Source organism: Pongo pygmaeus, chromosome 10 (assembly GCF_028885625.2).
Source record: "Pongo pygmaeus isolate AG05252 chromosome 10, NHGRI_mPonPyg2-v2.0_pri, whole genome shotgun sequence".
NCBI classification, from domain to species: domain Eukaryota; kingdom Metazoa; phylum Chordata; class Mammalia; order Primates; family Hominidae; genus Pongo; species Pongo pygmaeus.
This window is the reverse complement of record NC_072383.2, coordinates 10,610,901-10,637,985: the sequence shown is the minus strand read 5'-3', so window position 1 is coordinate 10,637,985 and position 27,085 is coordinate 10,610,901. Positions and strand designations below refer to the sequence as shown.

Genomic DNA, 27,085 nt, shown 5'->3' with positions numbered 1-27,085 from the left:
TCATGGGTCTCTGAGTGGGTTCCTCAACCTGTGGCTGACAGGAGTTAGTTCTAAGTCACAAGGTTTCCTCGGGGTCTATAGCTGAAACCAGTGTTTTCATGTCTGTCTCTGGGGTTGTGGTTGAGTGTGTTTTCTGGCAGGTCTGTGGGCAGGCAGACTTGCCTCAGACTGTAGTTGAGTTGGGCTGAAGCTGGATCCAGGATTGTTTCAAGATCTGAAATAAAACTAAGGTCTGTGCCTGTAGGGGCACTAATGATGTCTCTCTTCAGGTCCCTGTGTGGGCAAACTGCTCTCTAGCATAGCTGAGAAGGGTTGAAGCCCCTTTTCTGTCCAATTTAAGGATCTGCTGTGAAACCTAGGTCAATGGTCTCCTAGTTGGGACAGGGATGCGCATGCCCTCCCTCTGTATCCTGAGCTGGCAAGACTGCTCACAGTCCACAGCTGAGAAGGGGGAAGGTCAAGATTCAAGGCTGTTTCAGAAACTACCGTGGAACTGAAGTCAGCAAGCCTGTACTGCTGACAAAGATGAGTGAGTCTCACAGCAATTTCCTGTAATTAACTCAGGACACAGTTGAGAGGAGTTTGAGTGGAGATTCAGGGCCATTTTAGTATCTTCTATGGGACAGAGGTCAGCAAGCATGCCCCAGAGGTACAGATGTATATGTCTCCCAGGAAGTCTCTGTGGGTGAAGGACGGATCTCAAGTTGTGGCTGACACTAGTTAAAGCCAAGTTAGAGGGCTGTTTCAGGGTCTACCTTGAGACTACAGTTGATATGCCTACCTCCTGAGACACTAGTGTGTGAGTCTCCTCCTGGGCCCCTGGGCAAATGGTTTTGGCAGCATGACCAAGGGCTAATGGGGCTGAAGGCAAGTCCGTAGGAGGATGGGTCTCTTTTCAGGTCTGGAGATGGAATCACTGTTGGTAAGTCTGCCACTTGGATGCAAATCTATTCCCTAAAACAACCCTCCTAGGTCTTGGGTTCCACTGGCGTTTTACAAACTCCTACTTGAATTCCAAACTCCCTCCAAGGAACTTTTGTCTGCGGATGGCTGAAAAATTATTGTTGCTGTGGGGGCATATGTGTGGGGGATCACCTATTCTGCCAATTTACTGACTTTCCTCCTACTAAGATTTTAAAGTTACTTTTTCCCCATACATAGTTTGACTTCAGTTTTTGTCATTTACAACTAAATATTTCTATCAAAGTTGAGATAATTTGTTATGGCGGAGAATGAATAAATGAAGAATGTAATGAATAGCTGTTTAATATTTCAATTTCTGGTATGCTAATATATTTCAAAATTGATTAATATTTTACCTATCCAAGATAGATTTATTTTTATCAAGGGTCATCTGAAGATTAAATAATCTATTTAAAAAAATTAAATGCAAAAATTTAAGAACTAAGAGAAGTTAATAATATAACTTTGGCAATGATGCTTTTTGTGCCAGCTACAATCAATTGAGTAATTACTGCAGTAATTTTTCAGAATAATTAAGGAAAAAATCAGTAGATATCAGTTGATAATATTACTATGATTTTTAGAATGTTTTCTATTATAATGGAAGTGACATAATAAAATAATATAAGGAAAAGAAGTATGCAATGTTAAGATTTAGCAACCTAGTCTAACAGGCACTCTTAACAAGGTAAGGGTTGGCAATGTTTGTGATCAAGACAGAAAAAAAAAAAAAATTCTCATAGGCACTTGAAAAATGGACCAACTAAATGACACACTTTCAAAGTCAACCTTGTACTTTTAATAGACCAAGTATCCTATATTTTGGAGGTGTGTGATGAGATAAAACTGATTTCACAATAGCCCATGTGTAGAATTTCCTGTTCAAACCTTAGTAACACGTTGATGAGAAATCTACTTTTTCCACTCTTGACTCACTCTGAGCCTTCACAGGGCAGTCTGCGAAGATTGCAGGCATTGTTTGATCTTGTCTTGGATTTATGCCTTTAAATTTCACCTTTTATTACACAGCTATAGCAGGCCTTTTTATGAGACTAACCTGGCCTCTCCACTAAAGGATGTGTGACTTTCTGGGGACAGAAGGTATGTGTTGCTACTCTCCAACTCTCTACTAGCCTACCTCATTTAGTGGGTGATTACAAGTGCTCAATATGATACAAAGGAGGTATAATTAATATACAATAAAATCAAAATAGAATATTGCTGTCTTCATTTGAATAACTCAGGGTAAAAACCTAAAATATGAAATATGTTGAAGGATTGCTTAAAGTTTTCAAATTATTGTTTGTGGAAATCTAGTGGGTTTGTTGATCAATAGAATTTAAGTGAAAGCTATTAACATCACAATAATGAACAATTAATTTTGTATTTTGTAATCAGTACATCATGTATCTTTGAATAATAATTTATATTTAGCTTAGCCATTAAAGATTATTAAAATAAATTAATCAATTGATGAAAGCCAAATACAATTCCTCAGACACATAGATTAAAGAAAAGCAGTTTCTATTTTTGATAAAAATCAGAATGAGGTAGATTACATAAAATGCTAAAGGTATTACAAAGCAATAAAAATACTTTTTAAAAATTGGTCAAAATATTGCAAAAAAAGATGTAGCGCACGGACATAGGAGACTTATCTGAAGATTTATTTTCCATGCTTTAACTGACATGAATCAGAAACAGTAACATAACAATTGTGACTAAAATAATAATTAAAATAGCTAATGCTTATTGAGAACTTTAAGTGCCAGGTTGAGTGGTAAATGTTTTACATGCAACGTTTTATATGTTCTTATTCCCGTTTTAGATTAACAAACTGGGTTATTAAAAATAGAATAACTTTTTAAAGGTCACACATTATAAGTGTCAAAGCTAGAATTCTAGATCTCACTGACTCCAGAGCCCATTGACTAAATGATTTAATTACATTATCTGAAATTTTACAAGTACTTATACAACTAAAGTGGCCTTTGCTCACTTTGACAACCATAAAATCATTCTATAAGTTTAAATGAAATGTGCTTTAACATGATTACCTATACTTTTATTTATCATTTTTTGGTCCATAATTTAGCCAGGAAATAAATTACCAATTAGTAATTAAATTACCAATACTTCTATAAGTATTAACAATCTATGTAGTGTTCCTAATACTATTTAGGTTATGCATAAGTTAACTGTGTCACATAGCATTTTCTGTCATATACAAATATTTAAATTTTTATAATTTTTAATAAATAATTTTAAATAATTTCTTAGAACATTTCAGCCATTTAACCCTATTGATTTTCATTAATGTGTATAAATTACTAAATAAAAGTAATGTAGTGCAAGAAATTTATATATATATATATGTCAACTTTACTATTACTCATGTGCAGGCCACATAGTCTTAACCATTACTGGATTTCAAAATTAACATAAAAATGAGTGCAGAAGTTTTTCTAATACAACATTTTAATTTTTAACACACGTAAAGCATCAGACTTTAAGAAACATATTTTTATTCCTGAACTTCTTTATTCCTTAGTAATTTATTGCTTCTCATTGCCCCAGCAATAATATTTTGTCAAATGTAGAAAATTTATCTTTTTTTTTTTTTTTTTTTTTTTTTTGAGTCAGAGTCTCACTCTGTCGCCCAGGCTGGAGTTCAGTGGCGCGATCTCCGCTCACTGCAACCTCTGCCGCCATGTTCAAGAGATTTTCCTGCCTCAGCCTCCCGAGTAGCTGGGACAACAGGCGCCTGACATCACGCCCGGCTAATTTTTGTATTTTTAGTAGAGACGGAGTTTCACCGTGTTAGCCAGGATGGTCTCGATCTCCTGACCTCGTGATCGGCATGCCTCGGCCTCCCAAAGTGCTGGAATTACAGGCGTGAGCCACCGCACCCGGCCCAAAAATCTTTTTTTAAAACAAATATTCATAAGAAACTTGTTTAGGCTCGAGGAAAATTAGAGAAAGAACTTTAGATTCTTTAATGCAAAATGAGCTCCAAGACTCATTCTCCACCTCACCCTTTTAACTGCACTAGGGAATCTTGTATATAAACCATTTATTAACTTCTTAGCTACTGTTATTATAGAGTACAGTCCCTGGCATCACACACTGCAGAGATGGATAACCAAGGAGTAATCTACTCAGACCTGAATCTGCCCCCAAACCCAAAGAGGCAGCAACGAAAACCTAAAGGCAATAAAAGCTCCATTTTAGCAACTGAACAGGAAATAACCTATGCGGAATTAAACCTTCAAAAAGCTTCTCAGGATTTTCAAGAGAATGACAAAACCTATCACTGCAAAGGTAAGGCATTTAAAAGATCCTCAGTATAACAGTCTAGGATGTGCAGCTTGGGGTACAGGAATGTGGGGAAAGAGAAGAGAGTGCTCATACATCTTCTATTTGCAAACATCAGAATTCCAAGTTGAGATATGCTATTTCAATATAAAATTTGAAGACTGATTTAACTCATTGTTGAAATTTGTAGTCTTTGTCAAAGAATTCATGGAGCATTATTTTTACTGAAAATGCAATGGTATATTATTCTGAGAAAAAGGTTACAATGGGAGATGAGGGTTTGGGGTCCAAGTTTCTCTGTATGAGTCCTGTGCATTCAGGTTCTCTTGTCTGTGAATCTTCTAAACGGCTGTATCCACCTCTCCTTTCGCACTGTTCCCATTTCTCTCCCTGCAGATTTACCGTCAGCTCCAGAGAAGCTCATTGTTGGGATCCTGGGAATCATCTGTCTTGTCTTAATGGCCTCTGTGGTAACGATAGTTGTTATTCCCTGTAAGTCTATTTTAGAAGATTACAAGGGGAATTTTCATGTTAATGATTGAATGTGCCTCTAAACATTTCACATTTTCAGGGAATAGAGTTCTCATTGTAATGTATATATTTGGACTAAATGTGAAATGATTATTCTGAATTTGTCAAAGAATAAATGAAAGAATAATTGTTGAAAGTATTTGCTTCTGATGCAATTGTATGTATATGTTTGGATTTCATAACTCAAAAATATGCTCTAGGAGTCTGAAAAACTTTACTGAGAAATAGAAATTAATTTTTGAAAGTAGTTAAATCAAGAATTATAAGAACTATATGAGATGGTGAAATTTGGTTCTTTAGATCTATGAAATACTTTTCCAAAAAACCACTATTACTTTATCAAATTTTTCTTAAAATCAATTTTATTCCATATTATTCTAACTCTAAATAATACAAAAAAATTCAAACAAAAACTTAAAATTATCATGATTGATTTAGATGCTAATTTTTTACAAAGATTACTTTAATTTTTCTAGCTACATTAATACAGAAGCACAACAGTTCTTCCCTGAATACAAGAACTCAGAAAGGTATATAATAATTTTTAAAGTTTTAATATTGTACAGTTTATTTTTTCTTGATCTTAGGCTGTACAAAAATAAAATTTGGGGTGAAAAATTATAAAATTTGGCAATAAATGTTCATAAATAAAGATTAGAGTAAGGCATTCCCTTGTCATCAACTGTAAGTAAAATCACTATGCTTTCTTTCTATCTGTTGTGTTCAAATTCTTACTGCTATAATATGATAAGATACAAGTTATTTATTGTTCCTTAAAAATCAGATTAGTTTGTTCATTGATTTTCAAGACATGTATAGAGTGGATTTTTGTTTGCTGGTTTGCTTTATATGGGAACACAATTAGGAGATGAGAGGCTGATCCTTTATTGCGCATCTGTGTATAAGTGACTGGGTATTTTTAAAGTACATATTTACCAGCCCATGAAGATGCATAGATATGTTGCATACATGTAGGTTTATACCTTTGCAAATATGTAAACTAATTTTCATTTTTAAAAATTCATATTAGTCTAGATAGTAATTCATTTCTTTATTTAGCACATCGTTGTGGCCATTGTCCTGAGGAGTGGATTACATATTCCAACAGTTGTTATTACATTGGTAAGGAAAAAAGAACTTGGGAAGAGAGTTTGCTGGCCTGTGCTTCGAAGAACTCCAGTCTGCTTTCTATAGATAATGAAGAAGAAATGGTAAGATGTAAATGTTTTAAACACTTTATGAAAAGCTTATTTTGGTCAATAATATATTTGTAGAAATCATCCATATGTGTGGGTATATACATTTAGCTTATATATTTTCAAGTTTATGTAATATTTAATTGACTTAATAATGTTTTAAAATTAATATACTACTAATGTACTTTTGATTATTTTCAGTTTTTGCTTTTCATGGAAAACCATGCTTCTATAAATGCTTTGAATCCACAATAAATTTTGCTGTCTAATTTTATTGGGCATGATGTGATCTGGTCTTGCAGATTGATCACAAAGTGAATGAACTCATGTGATACAAGTCAGATCATGAAATAAAAGTTTCCAGCTCTAGCAGTTCCACCCCTGTGTATGCCCTCATGACTTATCCTGACTCCTCTCCAAAACACTGTCTTGACTTTTAATGTTATAAATAACATTTGCCTGTTTTTGAATTTATATAAAGAGAATCATACGGTGTGAATTTCATGTCTGTCTTTTTCAATCCTATCTGATATTTGTGCAATTCCTCCATATTATTGCAGTTATCTGTCGTTTGTTACTGTTCACTGCTATACTACGTACAAAGAACACTAAGAATCCATTCAATCCTGTGTCTCTGGATGGGGAAGTGAGTCTCATGCCCTCAGGGACAAAGAGGACCCAGGGTGGTGCACTGGCAGTCATTGGGTTCCTTTGCTGATCCTCCTCACCCACATCCACCCTGGTGTCTCTTGGTATGAGAAGGAAGTACTTCCTCTGGCTGTATTATAGGTAGCAGGTCTCCTGGTAGATCATGCTTGCCAGTGGCACCAGCCTTGTCTGTTGTTGTGGAGGGGACTCCCCTTCAATACAGAACAGGAGTGAGCTTTGCTGGGCCTCCTACTATTGCCAGGTTGGGTGCAGGGAAACAGCAGACCGAGGTCACCTTCTTCTGTGGGGTGGGGGACTTAACATGCTCGCTCAGACACTTTGTTGATCTCTGATGCTAGGATCCCAGACAATTTCATCTTTCTCTTTCCACCTTTCAGAGTTTTCCATTGCTTTTGTCTTTCATTAATCCCAGAGTTTATAGTTGTTTTTAGTAGGGAGTAGCAGAGAGAGACGAGTCTACACCACCTGGTCAGGACCCCTGTTATTCCATCAAAACCGAATCAGATAAAAGTGAGGGCTTATCTAGTTAAAGAATGGTGTGGTGCCCAGAAACCCAATCTGTAGCTTCTGTGTCATTTATGTCTGAATGACAGCCTCTCATTTCTCTTCTAAATCTCCAGCTCTGAGAAATATAGTACAAAAATAGATTGATTTAGTCACAATATCTGGAGGAATGAATGCACAGTATCGGGAAACTTATTAAAACCCTTCCTGTGTTTATTCTGTTAATTGGAGTAACTATTACATTGCAAGAATTAAAATGTCTTTATTAACATGAGAATAAGAATGAAAGTACTAAGTATAAACGTTGAAGAGTTCATTTATATCAAAATTATAATCATTTATGAAAGTTTTGGATACTGCAAATAGTGGTTTTCAACTTTAATGTATTGTTTTTGTAATGTTTTCATAATTATTATTTAAGTGAAAATTCTTTCTTTTCTTTTAGAAATTTCTGGGCACCATTTTACCTTCCTCATGGATTGGTGTGTTTCGTAACAGCAGTCATCATCCATGGGTGACAATAAACGGTTTGGCTTTCAAACAAGAGTAAGTTGTTTTGTATGGTGCTATATTAAAAAAAAACATATGAAGGATAAATTCAGAAGAATAATATGAATAAATTTATGTGGAATCATAGACATGAAGAAAGATGTGGAAAGTTAGTGAAATGTTGATATAAATATTTTAGAATAGACCATAGTAGTCTGTATATGTCAACCGCTCATTGGTCAGCTAGTAACCTTCTTGGTTATGAGATGGACCAGAGGTGTCCAATCTTTGGCTTCTGTGGGCCACACTGGAAGAAGAATAGTCTTGGGCCACACATAAAATACACTAACACTAACGATAGCTGACGAGCTAAAAAAAAAAATCACAGAATGTTTTCAGAAAGTTTACATATTTGTGTTGGGCCGCATTCAAAGCTGTCCTGTGTCACATGCGGCCCATGGGCAGCGAGTTGGACAAACTTGAGATGGACTATCAGGGAATTGCAGTGCTTGTTTTTATTAAAAAGTCACGCTTACATTTTTACTTAATGTCCTCAAAGCACAATAGTAGTGCTGTTGGCATATTGCTATAATTTTTTTATTAGGAGTTATTGTTGTCAATCTCTTATTGTGCCTAATTTAGAAATTAAACTTTATCATAGTTATGAATATGTAGAGAAAACATAGTCTCTCTATAGGTTCTGTACTGTCTGCCGTTTCAGGCATCCACTGGGGTCTTGAAACATACACCCCGTGGATGAAGGGGGACTACTGTATAGAGTGTTCAGAATAATGACTCTAATATTATGAAAAATGTAATTACTCTTTCCATAAAATTCTTTTCTTACAGTACATGGAAAATGCTTTTGTCTCATGAATCATTTGCTTAAAATGTAACAGAATATGGATTTTTCTCCATTACAGGATAAAAGACTCAGATAATGCTGAACATGACTGTGCAGTGCTACATACACGTGGACTTAGATCAAACAAGTGTGGATCTTCAATACTATATCATTGTAAGCATAAGCTTTAGAGGTAAAGCGTTTGCGTTTGCAGTTCATCAGATAAATTTTATATTTCTTCAAATAGAAATAATATTATGATTGCATAAATCTTAAAATGAATTATGTTATTTGCTCTAATAAGAAAATTCAAAATCAATTATTGAAATAGGATACACACAATTACTAAAGTACAGATATCCTAGCATTTGTGTCGGGCTCATTTTGCTCAACATGGTATTTGTGGTATTCAGCCTTTCTAAAAGTTGCATGTTATGTGAGTCAGTTTATATGAAGTATCAAGAACAGTCAAACCCATGGAGACAGAAAGTAGAATAGTGGTTACCAATGTCTGAGGGAGGTTGAAATAGGAGATGACCACTAATTGATAGAACATTTCTTTGTGTCATGATGAAAACTTTCTAAATTTCAGTAGTGGTGATGGTTGTGACTCTGTGAATATACTAAACATAACTGATTTTTAATCATTTTAAGTGGATGAAATGTATGCTTTGTACATGACACTTCAATAAAGCTATCCAGAAAAAAAAAAAAAAGCCTCTCCTGGGATTGTGACTACATTTATTCTCTAAAGTAATTTTTAAAGATTAGCTTCTTTATAATATTGACTTTTCTAATCAATATAAAGTGTTTCCTTCAATGTACTGTGTTATCTTTAATTTCTCTCTATCGTATTTTGTATTTTGGGGGATTGAAGTCATACAGAAATGCAGGTATTTTACATTCATGCTTTTGTAAATGGCATCCTGATTCTAAAATTCCCTTTAGTAATTTTTGTTGTTATAAATAGAAATACAATTGATGTCTGCATTTTGATTTTATATCTAGTTATTCCACTGATTTTATATATTTAAATCTATTATGTCAACTATTGATTTTTTTCTGGTTGTTCTATATAAAGAGCAATTTTATCTGCAAATGATCACACTTTTATTTTTTTTAATCCATGTGCTATAACTTAGTTTTATTTTCATTTATTTTCACTGGCTAGGGTTTTATACCCAGAGTTGAATAGAAGGTACAATCGAAGTTCTGTGTGTATCATATGCATCATTTTCTGGTTTTGGCAAAAAATACTTCAACATGTTATTCATATTTAAAAAGCTTGGTATTTTTTTCATCCTATCTTTCTCATATCAAAGCAGTTTTATAATATTCCTATTTTCTAATAGATTTTATCAATTGTTGTAACATTTTTATTAATTTGTATCAGTTGGAATGATATACGTTTTGTTTGTATAACGTTTTATAAACTTTTATTTTTTCAAATGTTAAACCAGCCTTTGCTTCTGAAATAGATCCATGATGATCATTGTATATTTCCCTCATAAAATATCAGTGCTGGCCGGGTGCTGTGGCTCATGTCTGTAATCCCAGCACTTTGGGAGGCTGAGACGGGTGGATCATGAGGTCAAGAGATCGAGACCATCCTGGCCAACATGCTGAAATCCCATCTGTACTAAAAATACAAAAATTAGCTGGGCGTGGTGGTGCGCACCTATAGTCCCAGCTACTCAAGAGGCTGAGGCAGGAGAATCACTTTAAACCAAGGGTCGGAGGTTGCAGTGAGCCGAGAGTGCACCACTGCACTCCAACCTGGCGACAGAGGGAGACTCTGTCTCAAAAAAAAAAAAAAAGAAAAAAATTAGTGTATATATATTTTATGTAGGGTAAGATTTGTTTCTTCATCCATGTTCACAAGGATATTTGACCATGTTTTTATTCATAGCTATATACTTGAAAGGTTTTGATATCAAGGCTATCTTAGGAAGAATTTCTCTTTTTCTGTAACCTAGAAGCATTTGTTGAGAGTACTGCTTTATTTTTAAATGTTATAATTCACTAGTAATGCCATCTGAGTTTGTAGACTATTTTTCTAGGAAAGTTTATGTCTAAACTGAATTTCTTTAATACATGTAGGATATACTCAGATTTCTATTTGAGGTACTGCATTTGGTAATGAGTATTTATGAATTTTCTATTTCATATAGACATTAAAATGTAATGAAAATATAGTTTTATTGCCTCTAATAACTGTAAAGACCATAATGGTATTTCCATGTTTAATCTAGAAATAGGCCAGTTGTGGTGGCTCAAGCCTATAATCCCAGCACTTTGGGAGGCATCACTGTGCCCGGCCCTTATCAATTTTTTAAAATGTTAAATTTATTATTTTTGTGGATACATTAGTAGGTGTATATTTTTAGTAGTCTTTCATCAAATTTTAAAAGCATTTTCAATAAAAATACCTTTGGCCTTGCTGTTCTCTCTATTATAACATTATTCTTTATCATGATTTTTTACTGTTTATTCATTTTTTTCTTATATATCACTTGTATTTAATTTTAGCTTTTCTGTTTTTAATTTATTTTAGTGTATTCACAGGTAATTTAATTTTTAGGTCATCTTTTGTAATATATGTACAGTGAGGGCAATCAGTTTTTACAAGAAAGAGGTTTGTTCTATTTTTCTTATAATTCATATAAAAATTGTGACCATTCATTTTGATAATTTCTTTCACCTATACATTATTTAGACATGTATTACTGAATTTAAACCATGTAAGGTTGGCAGATTTTTTTTTATTGACTTCTATCATAGGCAAACTGTAGTTACAACAGTTTCTATGAAGCTGGAAATATTCTTCGTCTTTGTGTACAAAGATGTGGCTAGTGTGCTGAGAAACTGGTTTTACATGTTATTTATTTTGTATTAATTAATGTTGAATTAGAATAGCTATTTTTTTACTGTCCACTCGCCAAGCTTGGCTAGTGGTACTACATTGAAGTCATAGTCATATATTTTTTACTAGTATGCTTAGAGTTATGAGATTATAGTGTATCTGGGAAAAATATGTGAAATTAAATATGTGGGTATTCTACATGTGTGTGAGCGTGTGCATATGAGTGATAACTACTTGTCTAGTTCAAATCTTTCTATAGGCTCCCTGGCCTGTTTGTGTGTTAAGCAGTGAAAGAAAAGTGTTTAAAATCCCATTTATGATTGTTTACTTATTCACTTTATTCAATTGTATGTTGAACTTGTATCATTAGGTACATGCAACAAAAATGTATATTACTAGTGGTTTGGAAAATTAATCTTACATTATGAAGCATGCTTCCTCAATTCCAGTAAAGGGCTTGCCTTATATTAAGACAGCACATTAACTGTAATAGTGTTCTACCAGTTTGTGAGGCATGGTATATGTTGTTAAATATTTTATCTTCATCTTTCCTTTTTTAAAGATTTTAATTTTAATTTCAGTGGCTACATAGTAGGTGTATATGTTTATGGGGTCCATGAGCTGTTTTGAGATAGACATGCGGTGCATAGTAATGACATCATGTAAGAATGGTGCATCCATCTCCCTAAGCATTTATCCTTTGTGTTACAAACAATCCAATTATACTCTTTAGTTATTTTAAAATATACAATTAAATTATTAATGACTGTAGTGACCCTGTTGTGCTATCAAACACTACGTCTTACTCATCCTTTCTATTTTTCCTACCCATTAATTAACCATTTTCACCTCCCTGCTACTACCCTTCCACTGTCCTTCCGAATCTCTGGTAACCATCCTTCTACTCTCTCTCTCCATGAGTTCAATTGTTGTGATTTTTAAATCCCACAGCTAAGTGAGAGCACGTGATGATTGTCTTCCTGCGACTGGCTTATTTTATTTAACATAATGACGCCTGGTTCCATTCATGTTGTAGCAAATGACAGGGTCTCATTCCTTTTTCATGGCTGAATATTACTCCGTTGTTTATATATACTGCATTTTCTTTGTCCATTCATTTGTTGATGGACACTTAGGTCGCTTCCAGATCTTGGCTATTGTGAACAGTGCTGCAACAAACATGAGAGTACAGCTATCCCTTAGATAAACTGATTTTCTTTCTTTTGGGTGTATACCTGGGAATGGGATTGCCGGATCATATGGTAGCTCTACTTTTATATTCATTTTTCTTTATGCTTACATGCAAGGAATGTCTCATAAACACAACAAACAGCTGTTATTGAATATATACATTCTTTGCTTTTAAATTCAAATTACTCTATACTTAGTGTAATTATCAATTTCTAAAATATAATCCTTATGTATTTTATTTGTATGGAAATATATAAGCACAGGTATTAATTATAACTTCATTTTTATTACATTCTGATTGAACATTACCAAGTGTTTAAACTCTGTTGTTCCCTTATGTTTTCATAATAAATATTTTGATTGTTTACTTTCCACATACAAACTTGTTAATTTAATACAATTTACAACACACCTGCTGGCACTTTGATCTTGGACCTCCCTGCTCTCTGAACTGTGAGTAATATATCTGTATGATTAATAGATTGCTTAGTTTGTGATGTTTTATTATACCAGTACAAACAAAGTAAGATTACTCTCTATTTTATTTACCAGTTAGCCTGTATCTGCTCCCCAAATTCTAATATAAATATTTTTTTCAATGTTGGAAACTTTTTCATTAATACACTATTCAATATCCAATTAGGTATATCCACATAATTCCTTTAATTTAAATCTTCTTTTTGAATATCCAAGTTTTCATTGGGAAGAAGTGCTTAATCTAGTGAAGAAATTTAAATTTTATTTTCTTTAGAGTTAGTAATAACTAATTCACTCCAAGTTTTTAAATTCCTTGAAAATTATTTTATTTCATGTTACATTAAAAGTATATTTTCACTTCTTATTGACTTCCGACTTACCTATAACTCATAGGAAACCAGATATTGCCATTATTTGCAATAGTCACAGTAATTCATATGTAGGTTTGGTGTTAGGGTTCTCCAGAGGGAAAGAACTAATAGGATACGTGTATATATGAAAGGGAGTTTATTAGGGAGAATTGGCTCACACAATCACAAGGCAAAGTCCCACAATAGGCCATCTGCAAGCTGGGGAAGAAAGACGCCGGTAGTGGCTCAGTCCGAGTCAAAAGCAGAGAATCCAAAAGCGCAGCCTTCAGTCTGTGGCCGAAGGCCCAGGAGCCCCTGTAAAACCACTGGTGTAAGTACAAGAATCCAAAGGCTGAAGAATCTGGAGTCTGATGTCCAAGGGCAGGAGGGGCGGAAGGAAGCATCCAGCACGGGAGAAAAATCAAAGCCGAACACTCAGCTTACCCCACCTTCTTCTAGCTGCTTTGTTCTACTTGCTCTGGCAGCCCATTGGATGGTGCCCACCTGCGCTGAGGATGGGTCTTGTTTGCCCAGTCCACTGACTCAAATGTCAACCTCCTCTGGCAACACCGTCACAGATACAGCCAGAGACAACACTTTACCAGCTATCTAGGCATCCTTCAAGCCAGTTGACACCTAATATTAATCATCGTAAGTTCTGTGTGTGTGTATTTACGTCATATATATATATACACATCATATAGAGTAAATTCTAATTACTCCAGTTATCTTGTGTAATTTTGTTTTTATATATTGTGCCTTTGTATAAGCATAAACTTCATTCACATTAAATGCTCAAACGGTAGAAACCTGTATTATTTCGATTAACAAAGGACATGATATACAGTCATGTGCCACAAAATGATGTTTTGATCAATGGCAGACTGCACATAGATAGTGGTCCCACTAGATTATAACGGAGCTGAAAAATTCCTATGACTTAGTGATGTCATAGCAATAGTTGCAGTACAGTGTATTATTTACATGTCTGTGGTGATGCTGGTATAAAATACCTTGCTGCCAGTGGAATAAAAATATAGCACAAACAATTACATACACTACATAATATTTGATAATGATAATAAATGACAGTGTTATTGGTTTATGTATTTCCCATAGTATACTTTTAATTATTATTTTGGAGTGTACTCCTTCTACTTCTACAAAAACAGTTACCTGAAAAACAACCTTGGGCAGGTCCTTCAGGAGGAATTCCAGAAGAAGGCACTGTTACCATAGGAGAGGACAGCTGCACATGTGTTATTGCCTGAACCTTCCAGTGGGACAAGATGTGGAGGGGATGACAGTGATACTGATCTTGCTGACACTGTGTAGGCTTAGGCTAATGTATGTGTTTGTGTCTTTGTTTTTAAAAAAAGTTTAAAAAGAAAAAAAATTAAAAAGAAAAATAGAAAAAAGTTTGTAGAATAAGAATATAAAGAAAATAGTTTTTAAGACTGTGCAATTTGTGTTTTTAAATAAAGGGTATTTAAAAAGAGACAGGAAGTTTTTAAGAAATGAAAAATTAAGAAACCAACAAAGTTGCAGTAAACTAAAGTTAATTTATTATTAGCTCAAGAAAAAAAGTGCTGCATAAATATAGTGTGCCCTAGTGTACAGTCTATAAATCCTACAGTAGTGTGCTGTAATATCCTAGGCCTCGACTTTCACTTGCTACTTACTCACTGACTCACCCAGGGAAAATTCCATTTCTGAAGTCTTCATTCATAGTAAGTGCCCTATAAAAGGACGCCATTTTAACCTTTTTTTAACCATATTTTACTGTTTTTTTGTGTATATATAATTAGACAAACAAAAATTACCATTCTGGTCACTGCTTACATTATTCACTACAGTAACATGTTGTACAGGTTTGTATCCTTGGAGCAATAGCCTATCCAATATAACATAGGAGTGTAGTAGCTGTACCATCTAGGTTTGTGTAAATAAACTCTATGATGTTGACGCAGGGATGAAATTGCCTAAAGACATATTTCTCAGAAGTATCCCTGTCATTAAGCAAACAATAACGGTATAACACTATTTAATGGAAAACACCAAGTGAATGTTTGTAGCAATAGTAGACATCAGCGCTTCAAACTTGAATAGAAAACATTAGCGAATGATACATTATGTGGCATCTTTAGTGAATGATTTTATTGTTTTAATTCCATAATGTGACTAATAGAAAAAATTAACCTAGTTTATGAAAATGTAATAAAATATAAATATAAATAAATTTACTTGTAATAGAAATAGATACAATATGAACACAAGCATATATGCATATGACATAATTAATTTATTTTGTGAAAATATATTACAATATATTTTATAGAAAAACATATATACCTAGCCACCATTAGCCATTCTGATGGAAGGGCAAATAATAATTCTCACTGCAAAGAACTAAATATGGATTTAAATTCCAACTTTTTAGATTTTAGAGAATAGCCGGGCACGGTGGCTCACGCCTGTAATCCCAGCACTTTGGAAGGCCGAGGCAGATGGATAACGAGGTCAGGAGATCAAGACCATCCTGGCTAACATGGTGAAACCTCGTCTCTACTAAAAATACAAAAAAAAATTAGCTGGGCGTGGTGGCGCACGCCTGTAATCCCAGCTACTCAGAGGCTGAGGCAGGAGAATCGCTTGAGCCCAAGAGGCGGAGGCTACAGTGAGCCGAGATGGCACCACTGTACTCCAGCCTGGATAATAGAATTATGCATAAACATTCCCCCTTTTCTTGATAGAAAATAAATGATGAAACGATTTTTATTTAATACAACTAGACAATTTATAGTTTTTTTCCTGATGTTCATATACCATTTTTTTTTAAATTTTTGTTTATTTATTTTTGAGACAAGGTCTGGCTCTGTCACCCAGGCTACAGTGCAGTGACACTAACACAAATCACTGCAGCCTTGACCTCCAGGGCTTAAGCGATCCTCCCACCTCAGCCTCCAGAGCAGATGGGACTACAAGCAAACACCAGCATCCTCGGCTAATTTTTGACTTTTTTTTTTTTTTGAAGAGATGGGGTTTCATCCTGTGTATCATGCTAACCTCAAACTCCTGAGCTCAAGTGATTCTGGAGTGCTGGGATTACTGACATGAGCTACCACGCCCGGACATTCATGTATCATTTTACTTGTGTTTTAAAAAATCTCTGTTTTCTGGCCTCCCCATTTTTAAAAATTGTTTTTACCTTCCTTCATAGTTTAACTTAGGCTTTAATCATTTACAACAAATATTTCTATTAAAATGCAGACAATAAGTCATGATTAGAGAAGGAATCAGTGAACAATATAGTAGGTAGTTTTTTATTATTTCAGTCTCTGGCATAGAGATATAGCTCAGTATTGTTTAATATGTTATTCTTTCAAGAGACATTTATTTTAATCAGAGGAATCTGGTTAACTTATATAAAGAAGAAAAATGAATCAGGGAATTTTAAGAACTAAAGCAAAGAAGATAAGTTTGAGAATTCAAGTCAGTTACAATTCAGATGAAAATGTAGCGTTTTCTCAAAATAGGGACAAGTACATTAAATTCGTATTGATAAGATTATTATTTAAATTTTTTTATTATGATAGCAGTGATATTATAGGGGTATATGATAAAGAAGTATATAATGCCAACTTTTAGGCACCTTGTCTAAGTGTAGAAAGTAAACATCTAAGATACTTTTGAAAAGTTACAAGACTTTGGTGTTTGTGACTGAGATGGAAACAATTAACTGCATGGATCAAATCTCTGCTCTCCCCTCATCTTGTCGACTATAAAAATAATTTCTAAGAGGCACTTGAAAATGGACAAACTAAATGACACACTAGCCACCCAAAGTCTCCTATATTCTAAAGTGTGTGATGAGACAAACTGATTCAAAATAGCCCTAGGGTGAGAATTTCCTGTTCAAATCTGCAGTGACACATTGGTGAGGAATCTACTTTTTCCACTCTTGCCTCACTCTGATCCTTCAAAGGGCAGTCTGTGAAGATCACAGATAACGTTTGTGTCTTTCAGAGGTAACCTGACCTCTCCACTGAAGGGCGTGTGGCTTTCTGATGACAGTAGGTAAGTGTTGCTCCTCTCCCTGTTTTTCTACTAGTTGATCTCATTTAGTAGAAGATTGTAAATACTGGCTGTGATGCACCTGAGGTAAAGTTTATATAGATGAAAATTAAGGTAGAACTTTCTTCATGTGAATAATTCAAGGTGAAAAACAAGCCAAAATATAAAATATGTTTGAGGATTTCTTAGAGTATTCACATTATTGCCGTTGGAGAATCACTCAAGTAGATGCATACATAATAATAGGTTTGCCAATCAATGTAATTTAGAGTGAAACCCATAACCATCATGACAATGAACAATTAATTTTGGATTTTGTAATCATTACTGGTTTAATTGTATATTACATTTAGACCAAACTTTAAAAATAAATTTTTAAAATGGATACATCAAATTGTGAATGTCAAACATTAATTATCAATCACATACCTAGATTTCATGAAAGCAGTTTTAATTTTTAATAAAAGGATGAAATCATTTCCGTAAAATGCAAATCTGACCTTAATTATAAACAATTGGAAGACTTAAAACAATTGAACCAAACATTGCAAAAAAGATGTACCACACTGACATGAGACGCCTAACTAATGAGTTATTTTAACACACTCTAATGCAAATCAGAAATAATAAAATGGCAATTGTGTTAAAAATAGTTAAAATATCTATTTTGTATTCAGTGCTAATATGTGCCAGGTTGTGTGTTTAGTTTTTTACATACATTATACTTTATAAATTATTTTTCCCAATGTAGATGAGTAAACTAGGTTAGTAGACACTAAGTAATTTAGTAAAGGTCACACATTATAACTTGCAAATCTAGAATTAATTGTAGTCTCACTGACTACAGAGCTCATTGACTAGATTATTAAATTACATTATCTAAACTATTACAATTACTTATACAACCAAAGCGACCCTCACTGACTTATACAATCATAGGAGCGTTCTGAAAGTTTGATTGGACACTATTCTTCCATAGATGGCCCACACGTTTATTTATCATTTTAAGTTTTCCTATTTTAGTCATTAAATCAATTACCAATTTCTTGTGTAAAAGAAGCAATTTAAAAATATATTTTGTTTTCAATAGTATTTAGTTTACGCATAGGGTAATGTAATGTTTTACAAGATATAAGATATATTTTTAAAATTTTAATGATTTTTCTGATTTCCTGATTTAGAAAAAAAAAGTCATTTGACAATACCTCAGGTCCTTTTAATAAATGAATGTAAGTCACTAACAATGTATTTTAGTATAAGAAATTACTCTATATGCTGACAGAACTATTTAATCTTATGGCACACAATCCTTAACCATCAATGACTCTTAAAACTATGATAAAATTAGTGTATTTCTAAATACAGTATTTTAATTGTTAACATATGCAGTCTATTGGTGTTAAACATTTTTGAAGAATCTAACCTTAATTTAATACAAATTTTTTTCATGAACTTCCTAGTTCTCACAAGTTTAATGTTTTTATTGTTCCCACTAGTAATATTATGTCAAATACAGAATACATCTAAAAAATTGCCAATTATATCATGTGATTTTTGTTTAAAGCTTTAGGAAATTAGTAGCAGAATTTTACCTTGGTTAACAGCAAAGTAAACATTATTACTCAGCCCCAACACATGCAGATTGCTTATACCAGGGATCCTGTCAAAATATACACCATTTATAGCTTCTTAAGTGCAGTTATCATAGAGCACAGTCCCTCACATCACACAGCTGCAGAGATGAATAAACAAAGAGGAACCTTCTCGGAAGTGAGTCTGGCCCAGGACCCAAAGAGGCAGCAAAGGAAACCTAAAGGCAATAAACGCTCCATTTCAGGAACCGAACAGGAAATATTCCAAGTAAAATTAAACCTTCAAAATGCTTCTCTGAATCATCAAGGGATTGATAAAATATATGACTGCCAAGGTAAAACATTAAATATATCTTCAATATTATTGTTCTAGGATGTGCAGTTGAGTGCAGAAGGGTGAGGAAAGATTAGGGAATATTTTGCACTTGTGAGAATCAGAGTTCATAATTGGGATCTAATATTCTAATATGAAATCAGAAGACTAATTTTATTCGGGCATTGTTCAACTGTAATCTGCAATCAACTCATGGAGCATTATATTTACTGAAAATGAAATGGTATATTCTGAGAGAAAGATTACCAGAGTAGATGTAGATTTAGAGGCCAGAGTTTATTGTTGTGTTTCCCTGTGCATGTGGGTTCTCTTGCATGTAATCCTAATCAACTTTCTCTCTCCCTTTTCTCAGTGCCTCTCTTTCTCTCCCTGCAGGTTTACTGCCACCTCCAGAGAAGCTCACTGCTGAGGTCCTAGGAATCATTTGCATTGTCCTGATGGCCACTGTGTTAAAAACAATAGTTCTTATTCCTTGTAAGCATATTCTTGAAAGATTAGAAGAGAACGTTTTAATTTAATGCTGGAAGTGCCTCAAAATATTTCATACTGTTGAAGAATAGAGCTCTTATTTTAATGTATATATTTGTACCCAAAAGTAATATTGTTATTCTGAACTTTTCACAACTATAAATAACAAAATGATTGTAGAGAACATTTGTTTATTTTTTTCGCGTGTGTATTCTATATGTGTATACACACACACACAAAGATAGATATGTTTTCTGATTTCATAAGTCAAAGCCATGCTATAGGAGAAAAGTATTTAGAAAAACAAATTAATTTTTGAAAGCAGTTACATCAAATACTACAAGAGATGGTGAAGTTTTGTGCTAAAGTCTTTAAAAATATTTCTTTCAAAGATTTATTCATTTATTTTTATAGAAAAAGTTAATTTTATTAAAGATTGTCCTCATTTTAAATAACACACAAAGTTTCAAAGTGAGAAACTAAACTCGTTATGATTTATCTAGATATTAGTTTTTATAAAAATAATTTTAATTTTTCTATTACAGTCCTGGAGCAGAACAATTCTTCCCCCAATACAAGAACCCAGAAAGGTGCATTTTTATTTTCAACATTCTGATAGTAGTACAATTTATATTTTGTGTCTGTTTTAAGGCATGTAAAAGAATAATGGCATTTTTGCAGAAAATAAGGCATAAAATTGAGCCATAAATATTTATAAACAAAGATTATAAGGCAGCATTTCCTTTTCTCCAATAAGTAGAAATACTTGTAATCATTCTACTCTCTTTCTCCCAATTAACAGAAGTTTCCTACTGTTATGAGATGATATGACATAAATAATTTTACTATCCTAAGAAAGCAGTTGTGTATCACTGATGTTCAAGACATGTGTAGAGTGTATTTTTGTTTGTTGGTTTGCTTTATATGGGAACACAATTAGGGGATGAGAGGCTAACCCTAGTCTGTGCACGTGTGTATGACTGACTCGGTTATTAAAAAACATATATTTATAAGCCTGTAAGGATGCATAAATATGTTAAGCACATATATGTTTATACTGTTGCAAATATGTAAACTAATTTTTATTTGTAAACATTCATATTGTTCTGCATAGTAATTCATATCTTTATTTAGCACATCATTGTGGCCATTGTCCCGAGGAGTGGATTACATATTCCAACAGTTGTTATTACATTGGTAAGGAAAAAAGAACTTGGGCAGAGAGTTTGATGGCCTGTGCTTCAAAGAACTCTAGTCTGCTTTCTATAGATAATGGAAAAGAAATGGTAAGATATAAATGTTTCAAACATTTTATGAAAAGCTTCTTTCAGGGAATAATACATTTGTAGAAAACATCCGTGTGTGTACATATATTTAGCTTATATATTTTCAAGTGTATGTATTATTCAATTGATTGACTTAATAATGTTTTTAAAGTTATATACTGCTAATGTACTTTTATTTTCAGTTTTTGCTTTTTATGGAAAACCATGCTTCCATTAATGCTTTGAATCCACAATGAATTTTACTATTTAATTTTATTGAGCATGATATGATCTGGTCATGCAGATTGATTGCAAAGTGAATGAACTCATGTGATACAAGTCAGATCATGAAATAAAAGTTTCCAGCTCTAGCAGTTCCACCCCTTTGTATGCCCTCATGACTTATCCTGACTCCTCTCCAAAACACTGTCTTGACTTTTAAAGTTATAAATAATGTTTGCCTGTTCTTGAATTTATATAAAGGGAATCATACAGTGTGAATTTCATGTCTGTCTTTTTCACTCCTATCTCATATTCTGATATTTATGCAGTTCCTCCATATTATTGCAGTTATCTGTAGTTTGTTACGGTTCACTGCTGTACTATGTACAAAGAACACTAAGAATCCATTCAGTCCTGTGTCTTTAAATGGGGAAGTGAGTCTCATGCCCTCAGGGCAAAGAGGACCCTGATGGTGCACAGGTAGTCATGGAGTTCCTTTGCTGAGCCTCCTTACCCACATCCACCCTGGTGTCTCTTGGTATGAGAAGAAAGCACTTTCTCTGGCTCTGTATTGGTAGCAGGTCTCCTGGTAGATCATGCTTGACAGTGGTACCAGCCTTGCCTGATGTTGTGGATGGGACTCCCCTTCAATACAGAGCGCTGAGGCTCCTCTTGTTGCCAGGTTGGGTACAGGCCTAGGTCACCTTCTTCTGTCGGGTGGGGAACTTAACATGCTCGCTGAGACACTTTGTTGATCCCTGATGCTAGGATCCCAGACAATTTCATCTTTCTCTTTCCACCTGTCAGAGTTCTCCATTGCTTTTGTCTTTCATTAATCCCAGAGTTTATAGTTGTTTTTAGTAGGCAGTAGCAGAGAGAGATGAGTCTACACCGCCTGGTCAGGACCCCCGTTATTCCACAAAACCGAAACAGATAAAAATTGAGGGCTTATCTAGTTAAAGAATGGTGTGGTGCCCAGAAAACCCAGTCTGTAGCTTCTATGTCATTTATTTCTGAATGACAACCTCTCAATTCCCTTCTAAATCTCCAACTCTGAGAAATATAGTACAAAAATAGATTGATTTAGTCACAATATCTGGAGGAATGAATGCACAGTATCAGGAAACTTATTTAAACCCTTCCTGTGTTTATTCTGTTAAGTGGAGTAACTATTACATTGCAAGGATTAAAATGTCTTTATTAACATGAGAATAAAAATGAAAGTACAAGTATAAACGTTGAAGCGTTCATTTAAATCAAAATTTCAAACATTTATGAAAGTTTTTGGCACTGCAAATAGTGGTTTTCAACTTTAATATATTGATTTTGTAATGTTTTCATAAGTATTATTTAAGTGAAAATTCTTTTGTTTTCTTTTAGAAATTTCTGGCCACCATTTTACCTTCCTCATGGATTGGTGTGTTTCGTAACAGCAGTCATCATCCATGGGTGACAATAAATGGTTTGGCTTTCAAACACGAGTAAGTTGTTTTGTATGGTGCTATATTAAAAAAAACACATATAAAGGATAAATTCAGAAGAATAATATGAATAAATTTATGTGGAATCATAGACACGAAGAAAGATGTGGAAAGTTAGTGAAATGTTGATATAAATATTTTAGAATAGACCATAGTAGTCCATATATGTCAACCGCTCATTGGTCAGCTAGTAACTTTCTTGGTTATGAGATGGACCAGGGGTGTCCAATCTTTGGCTTCTGTGGGCCACACTGGAAAAAGAATAGTCTTGGGCCACACATAAAATACACTAACACTAACAATAGCTGATGAGCTAAACAAAAAAATTGCAAAAATATCTCAGAATGTTTTCAGAAAGTTTACATATTTGTGTTGGGCCGAATTCAAAGCTTCCTGGGCCACATGTGGCCCATGGGCAGCGAGTTGGACAAGCTTGAGATGGACTATCAGGGAATTGCAGTGCTTGTTTTCATTAAAAAGTCACCCTTATTTTACTTAAGAATATCCTCAAAGTACAATAGTAGTGCTGTTGGCATATTGCTTATAATTTTTTATTAGTAGTTATTGTTGTCAATCTCTTATTGTGCCTAATTTAGAAATTAAACTTTATCATAGTTATGAATGTGAAGAGAAAACATAGTCTCTCTATGGGTTCTGTACTATCTGCCATTTCAGGCATCCACTGGGGTCTTGAAACATAGCCCCCGTGGATGAAGGGGGACTACTGTATTTAGTGTTCAGAATAATGACTGTTACTAATATTAGAAAAATTTAATTACCCTTTTTCATAAAATTATTTTCTTACAGTACATGGAAAATGCTTTTGTCTCATGGGTCGTTTGCATAAAATGTAACAGAAGTATGGATTTTTCTCCATTACAGGATAAAAGACTCAGATAATGCTGAACATAACTGTGCAATGCTACATACACGTGGACTTATATCAGACCAGTGTGGATCTTCAAATATATATCATTGTAAGCATAAGCTTTAGAATTAAAGTGTTTGAGTTTCCAGTTCATCAGATAAATTTTATATTTGTTAAAATAGAAATGATATTATGATTGCATAAGTCTTAAAATGAATTGCATAATTTGCTCTAATAATAAGAAAATTCTAAATAAATTATTGAAATATAATACACACAATTTAAAAAGTACAGATATCCTGGCATTGAAGTCAGGCTCATTTTGCTTAACATGATGTTTGTGGCATTCAGCCTTCCTAAAAGTTGCATGCTATGTGGGTCAGTTTATATGAAGTATCAAGAACAAGCAAAACCATGGAGACAGAAAATAAAATAGCGTTGCCAATGCCTAAGGGAGGTTGAAATAGGTGTCCACTAATTTCTAGAATGTTTCTTTGTGTCAGTGATGAAAACTTTCTAAATTTCAGTAGTGGTGATAGTTGTAACTCTGTGAATATACTAAAAATCACTGATTTTTTATTATTTTAAGTGGATGAAATTTATGCTATATACATGATACCTCAATAAAGCTGTCCAAAAAAAATATACTGTCCTGGGATTGCTTGAGTCTGCATTTAATCTCTAAAGTATTTTTTAAAGATTAGCTTCTTGACATTTCCAGTCAATATCATATTGTGTCCGTCAATGTACTGGGTTCAATGTACTGGGTTCTCTTTAATTTCTCTCTATCATATTATGTATTTTGGGGGATTGAATCATACAGAAATGCAGATATTTTACATTCATGCCTTTGTAAATGGCATCCTGATTTTAATATTCCCTTTAATAATTTTTGTTACTGTAAATAGAAATACAATTGATGTCTGCATTTTGATTTTATATCCAGTTATTTCACTTATTTTACATATTTAAATCTATCATTTCAACTATAGATTTTTTCTGGGTGTTCTATATAAACAGCAATTTTACCTGCAAATAATCACACTTTTATTTTTTCTATCCACGTGCCATAACTTATTTTTTCTTCATTTATTTTCTCTGGCTAGTGCTTTATATCTGTAATTGAACAGAAGGTACAATCAAATTTTGCATGTATCATGTGTATCGTTTTCTGGTTTTGGCAAAAAATAATTCAACATATTCATATTTACAAAGTTTGGTGTTTTTTTCATCACATCTTTCTTATATTGAGGCAGTTTTAGAATATTACTTTTTTCTAATAGATTTTATCAATTGTTGTAACTTTTTTATTACTTGAAATGATATATATAACATTTTATAAAATAAATTTATATAACATTTTATAAAATAAATTAGTTTTATTTTTGTCAAATGTTAAACTAGGCTTTGTTTCCTAAACAAATCCATGCTGATCATTGTATATTGCCCCTTATAAAAATATCAGTGCATTGTTTCTTCATCCATGTTCACAAGTATATTTGACCATGTTTTTATTTATATCTATGTACTTGAAAAAGTTTTGGTCTCAAGGCTATCTTGGGAGGATTTTCTCTTTTTTTCTATAGCCTGGAAGCATTTGTTAAGAGTACTGCTTTAGCCATAAAAAAGGATGAGTTCATGTCCTTTACAGGGACATGGATGAAGCTGGAAACCATCATTCTGAGCAAACTATCACAAGGACAGAAAACCAAACACCACATGTTCTCACTCATAGGTGGGAATTGAACAATGAGAACACTTGGGCACAGGGTGGGGAACATCACACACCTGGGCCTGTCGGGGGATGGGGGGTTGGGGGAGGGATAGCATTAGGAGAAATACCTAATGTAAATGACGAGTTAATGGGTGCAGCACACCAACATGGCACATGTATACATATGTAACAAACCTGCACGTTGTGCACATGTACCCTAGAACTTAAAATATAATAATAATAAAAAAGAGTACTGCTTTATTTTTAAATGTTATCATTCACTAGTGATGCCATCTGAGTTTGCAGGCTATTTTTGTAGAAAATTTATGTCTAAACTGAATTTCTTCAATACATGTAGGGTTTACTCAGATTTCTATTTGAGGAACTATATTTTGGTAATGAGCATTTCCTAGGAATTTTCTATTTCATATGGACATGAAAATGCATCAATAATATAGTTTTATTGCCTATTTAATAACTGTAAAGACCATAATGGTATTGCCATGTTTAAACTAGAAATAAAATATCTGTGCCTTTTCAAAATCTTCCTTTAGTAGTCTTTTGTGACCATTCATCTTGATCATTTCTTTGGCCCATATGTTATTTTGACATATATTACTGAATTAAAAACCATATAAGGTTCTCAGATTTTTGTTTATTGACTTCTATTGTAGGTAAAATATAGTTAGAACATTTTCTATGAAACTGGAAATGTTCTTCATCCCTCTGTAAATGTGGCTCATGTGGTGAGGTACTAGTTTTAAATATTACTTATTTTTATTAATTAATGTTAAATTTGAATAGCTACATTTCAACTATCTCCTAGCCAAGCTTGGCTAGTGGTACTACATTGAAACTGAGTATATGTGTGAGTGTGTGTGTGAATGTATTCATATGAGTGATGGTTACTTGTCTAGCTTAAATCTTTCTATAGGCTCACTGGCCTGTCTTGTATTAAGCATCAAGAGAAGAGTCTTTAAAATCTCATTTATGATTGTTTACTTGTTCACTTTTTCAATTATATGTTGAACTTGTATCATTAGGTATATGCAATGATAAAAAGTATATTACTAATGGTTTGGAAAATTAATTTATCATTATGAAGTATATTTCCCCAATTTCAGTAAATTTCATCTTGGCTCACTGCAGCCTCGACCTCACCTCCAAGGCTCAAGCGATCCTCCCACCTCAGCCACCAGAGTAGCTGGCTACAAACCAATACCACCATGCTGGCTAATTTTTGTATTTTTTTGTAGAGGCGGGGTTTCATCATGTTGACCAGGCTGATCTTGAACTCCTGAGCTCAAGAAATCAACGCATCTTGGCCTCCCAAGTTGCTGGGATTACTGACATGAGCCACCGCGCCTGAGTCCTCATGTACCATTTAGCTTGTGTTTTAAAAATCTACTTTTTCTGCCCTCCCTATTTTTAACTAGATGGTGTTTTAAAAATTACTTTTCCCTCTCTATATAGTTTGATTTAAGCATTAGTCATTTACAACAAATATTCCTATTAAAATGCAGACAGTTATGATTGGAAAATAAATCAATGAACAAGATAATGAGTGGTTTTTATATATTTCAATCTCTGGCATGGTAATATAGTACAATATTGTTTAATAATTTATTCTTCCCAGAGACATATATTTCAATGAGAGTTATCCGATTAATTTATT

The 27,085-nt window shown here is 33.7% G+C and overlaps 2 protein-coding genes across 4 annotated transcripts; both read left to right on the top strand.

Annotated features, from left to right (window-relative positions):
* The first annotated feature begins 749 nt into the window (after positions 1 to 749).
* On the top strand, positions 750 to 9,226 carry KLRC1 (killer cell lectin like receptor C1). 2 transcript variants are annotated; one of them, XM_054444079.1, is made up of 8 exons: positions 750 to 922; positions 1,993 to 2,064; positions 4,067 to 4,284; positions 4,675 to 4,770; positions 5,286 to 5,339; positions 5,869 to 6,020; positions 7,624 to 7,724; positions 8,591 to 9,226. In XM_054444079.1, exons 3-8 carry the CDS (start codon positions 4,098 to 4,100, stop codon positions 8,700 to 8,702), a joined length of 702 nt encoding a protein of 233 aa, XP_054300054.1. In that variant the 5' UTR covers positions 750 to 922; positions 1,993 to 2,064; positions 4,067 to 4,097; the 3' UTR covers positions 8,703 to 9,226. The 2 variants fall into 2 exon arrangements, with proteins under 2 accessions (XP_054300054.1, XP_063528486.1); XM_063672416.1 differs by lacking the exons at positions 750 to 922; positions 1,993 to 2,064 and having other exon boundaries at positions 3,715 to 4,284; positions 8,591 to 9,185.
* A 7,226-nt stretch (positions 9,227 to 16,452) lies between these two features.
* KLRC2 (killer cell lectin like receptor C2) lies at positions 16,453 to 24,331 on the top strand. Of its 2 annotated transcripts, none has more exons than XM_054444078.2 (6): positions 16,453 to 17,469; positions 19,768 to 19,866; positions 20,406 to 20,450; positions 20,995 to 21,146; positions 22,728 to 22,828; positions 23,711 to 24,331. In XM_054444078.2, exons 1-6 carry the CDS (start codon positions 17,460 to 17,462, stop codon positions 23,820 to 23,822), a joined length of 519 nt encoding a protein of 172 aa, XP_054300053.1. In that variant the 5' UTR covers positions 16,453 to 17,459; the 3' UTR covers positions 23,823 to 24,331. The 2 variants fall into 2 exon arrangements, with proteins under 2 accessions (XP_054300053.1, XP_054300052.1); XM_054444077.2 differs by lacking the exon at positions 16,453 to 17,469 and adding an exon at positions 19,018 to 19,393.
* The last annotated feature ends 2,754 nt before the right edge of the window (positions 24,332 to 27,085 follow it).

What these genes read in the sequence shown, in the direction of transcription:
- KLRC1 (XM_054444079.1), top strand. Translation starts at nt 4,098, where the DNA reads ATGGATAACCAAGGAGTAATCTACTCAGACCTGAATCTGCCCCCAAAC. An exon ending in AACGATAGTTGTTATTCCCT is followed by an intron (nt 4,771 to 5,285) that starts GTAAGTCTATTT and finishes TAATTTTTCTAG; the next exon opens with CTACATTAATACAGAAGCAC. An exon ending in GGTTTGGCTTTCAAACAAGA is followed by an intron (nt 7,725 to 8,590) that starts GTAAGTTGTTTT and finishes TCTCCATTACAG; the next exon opens with GATAAAAGACTCAGATAATG.
- KLRC2 (XM_054444077.2), top strand. Translation starts at nt 19,102, where the DNA reads ATGCAGATTGCTTATACCAGGGATCCTGTCAAAATATACACCATTTAT. An exon ending in AACAATAGTTCTTATTCCTT is followed by an intron (nt 19,867 to 20,405) that starts GTAAGCATATTC and finishes TTTCTATTACAG; the next exon opens with TCCTGGAGCAGAACAATTCT. An exon ending in TAGATAATGGAAAAGAAATG is followed by an intron (nt 21,147 to 22,727) that starts GTAAGATATAAA and finishes GTTTTCTTTTAG; the next exon opens with AAATTTCTGGCCACCATTTT.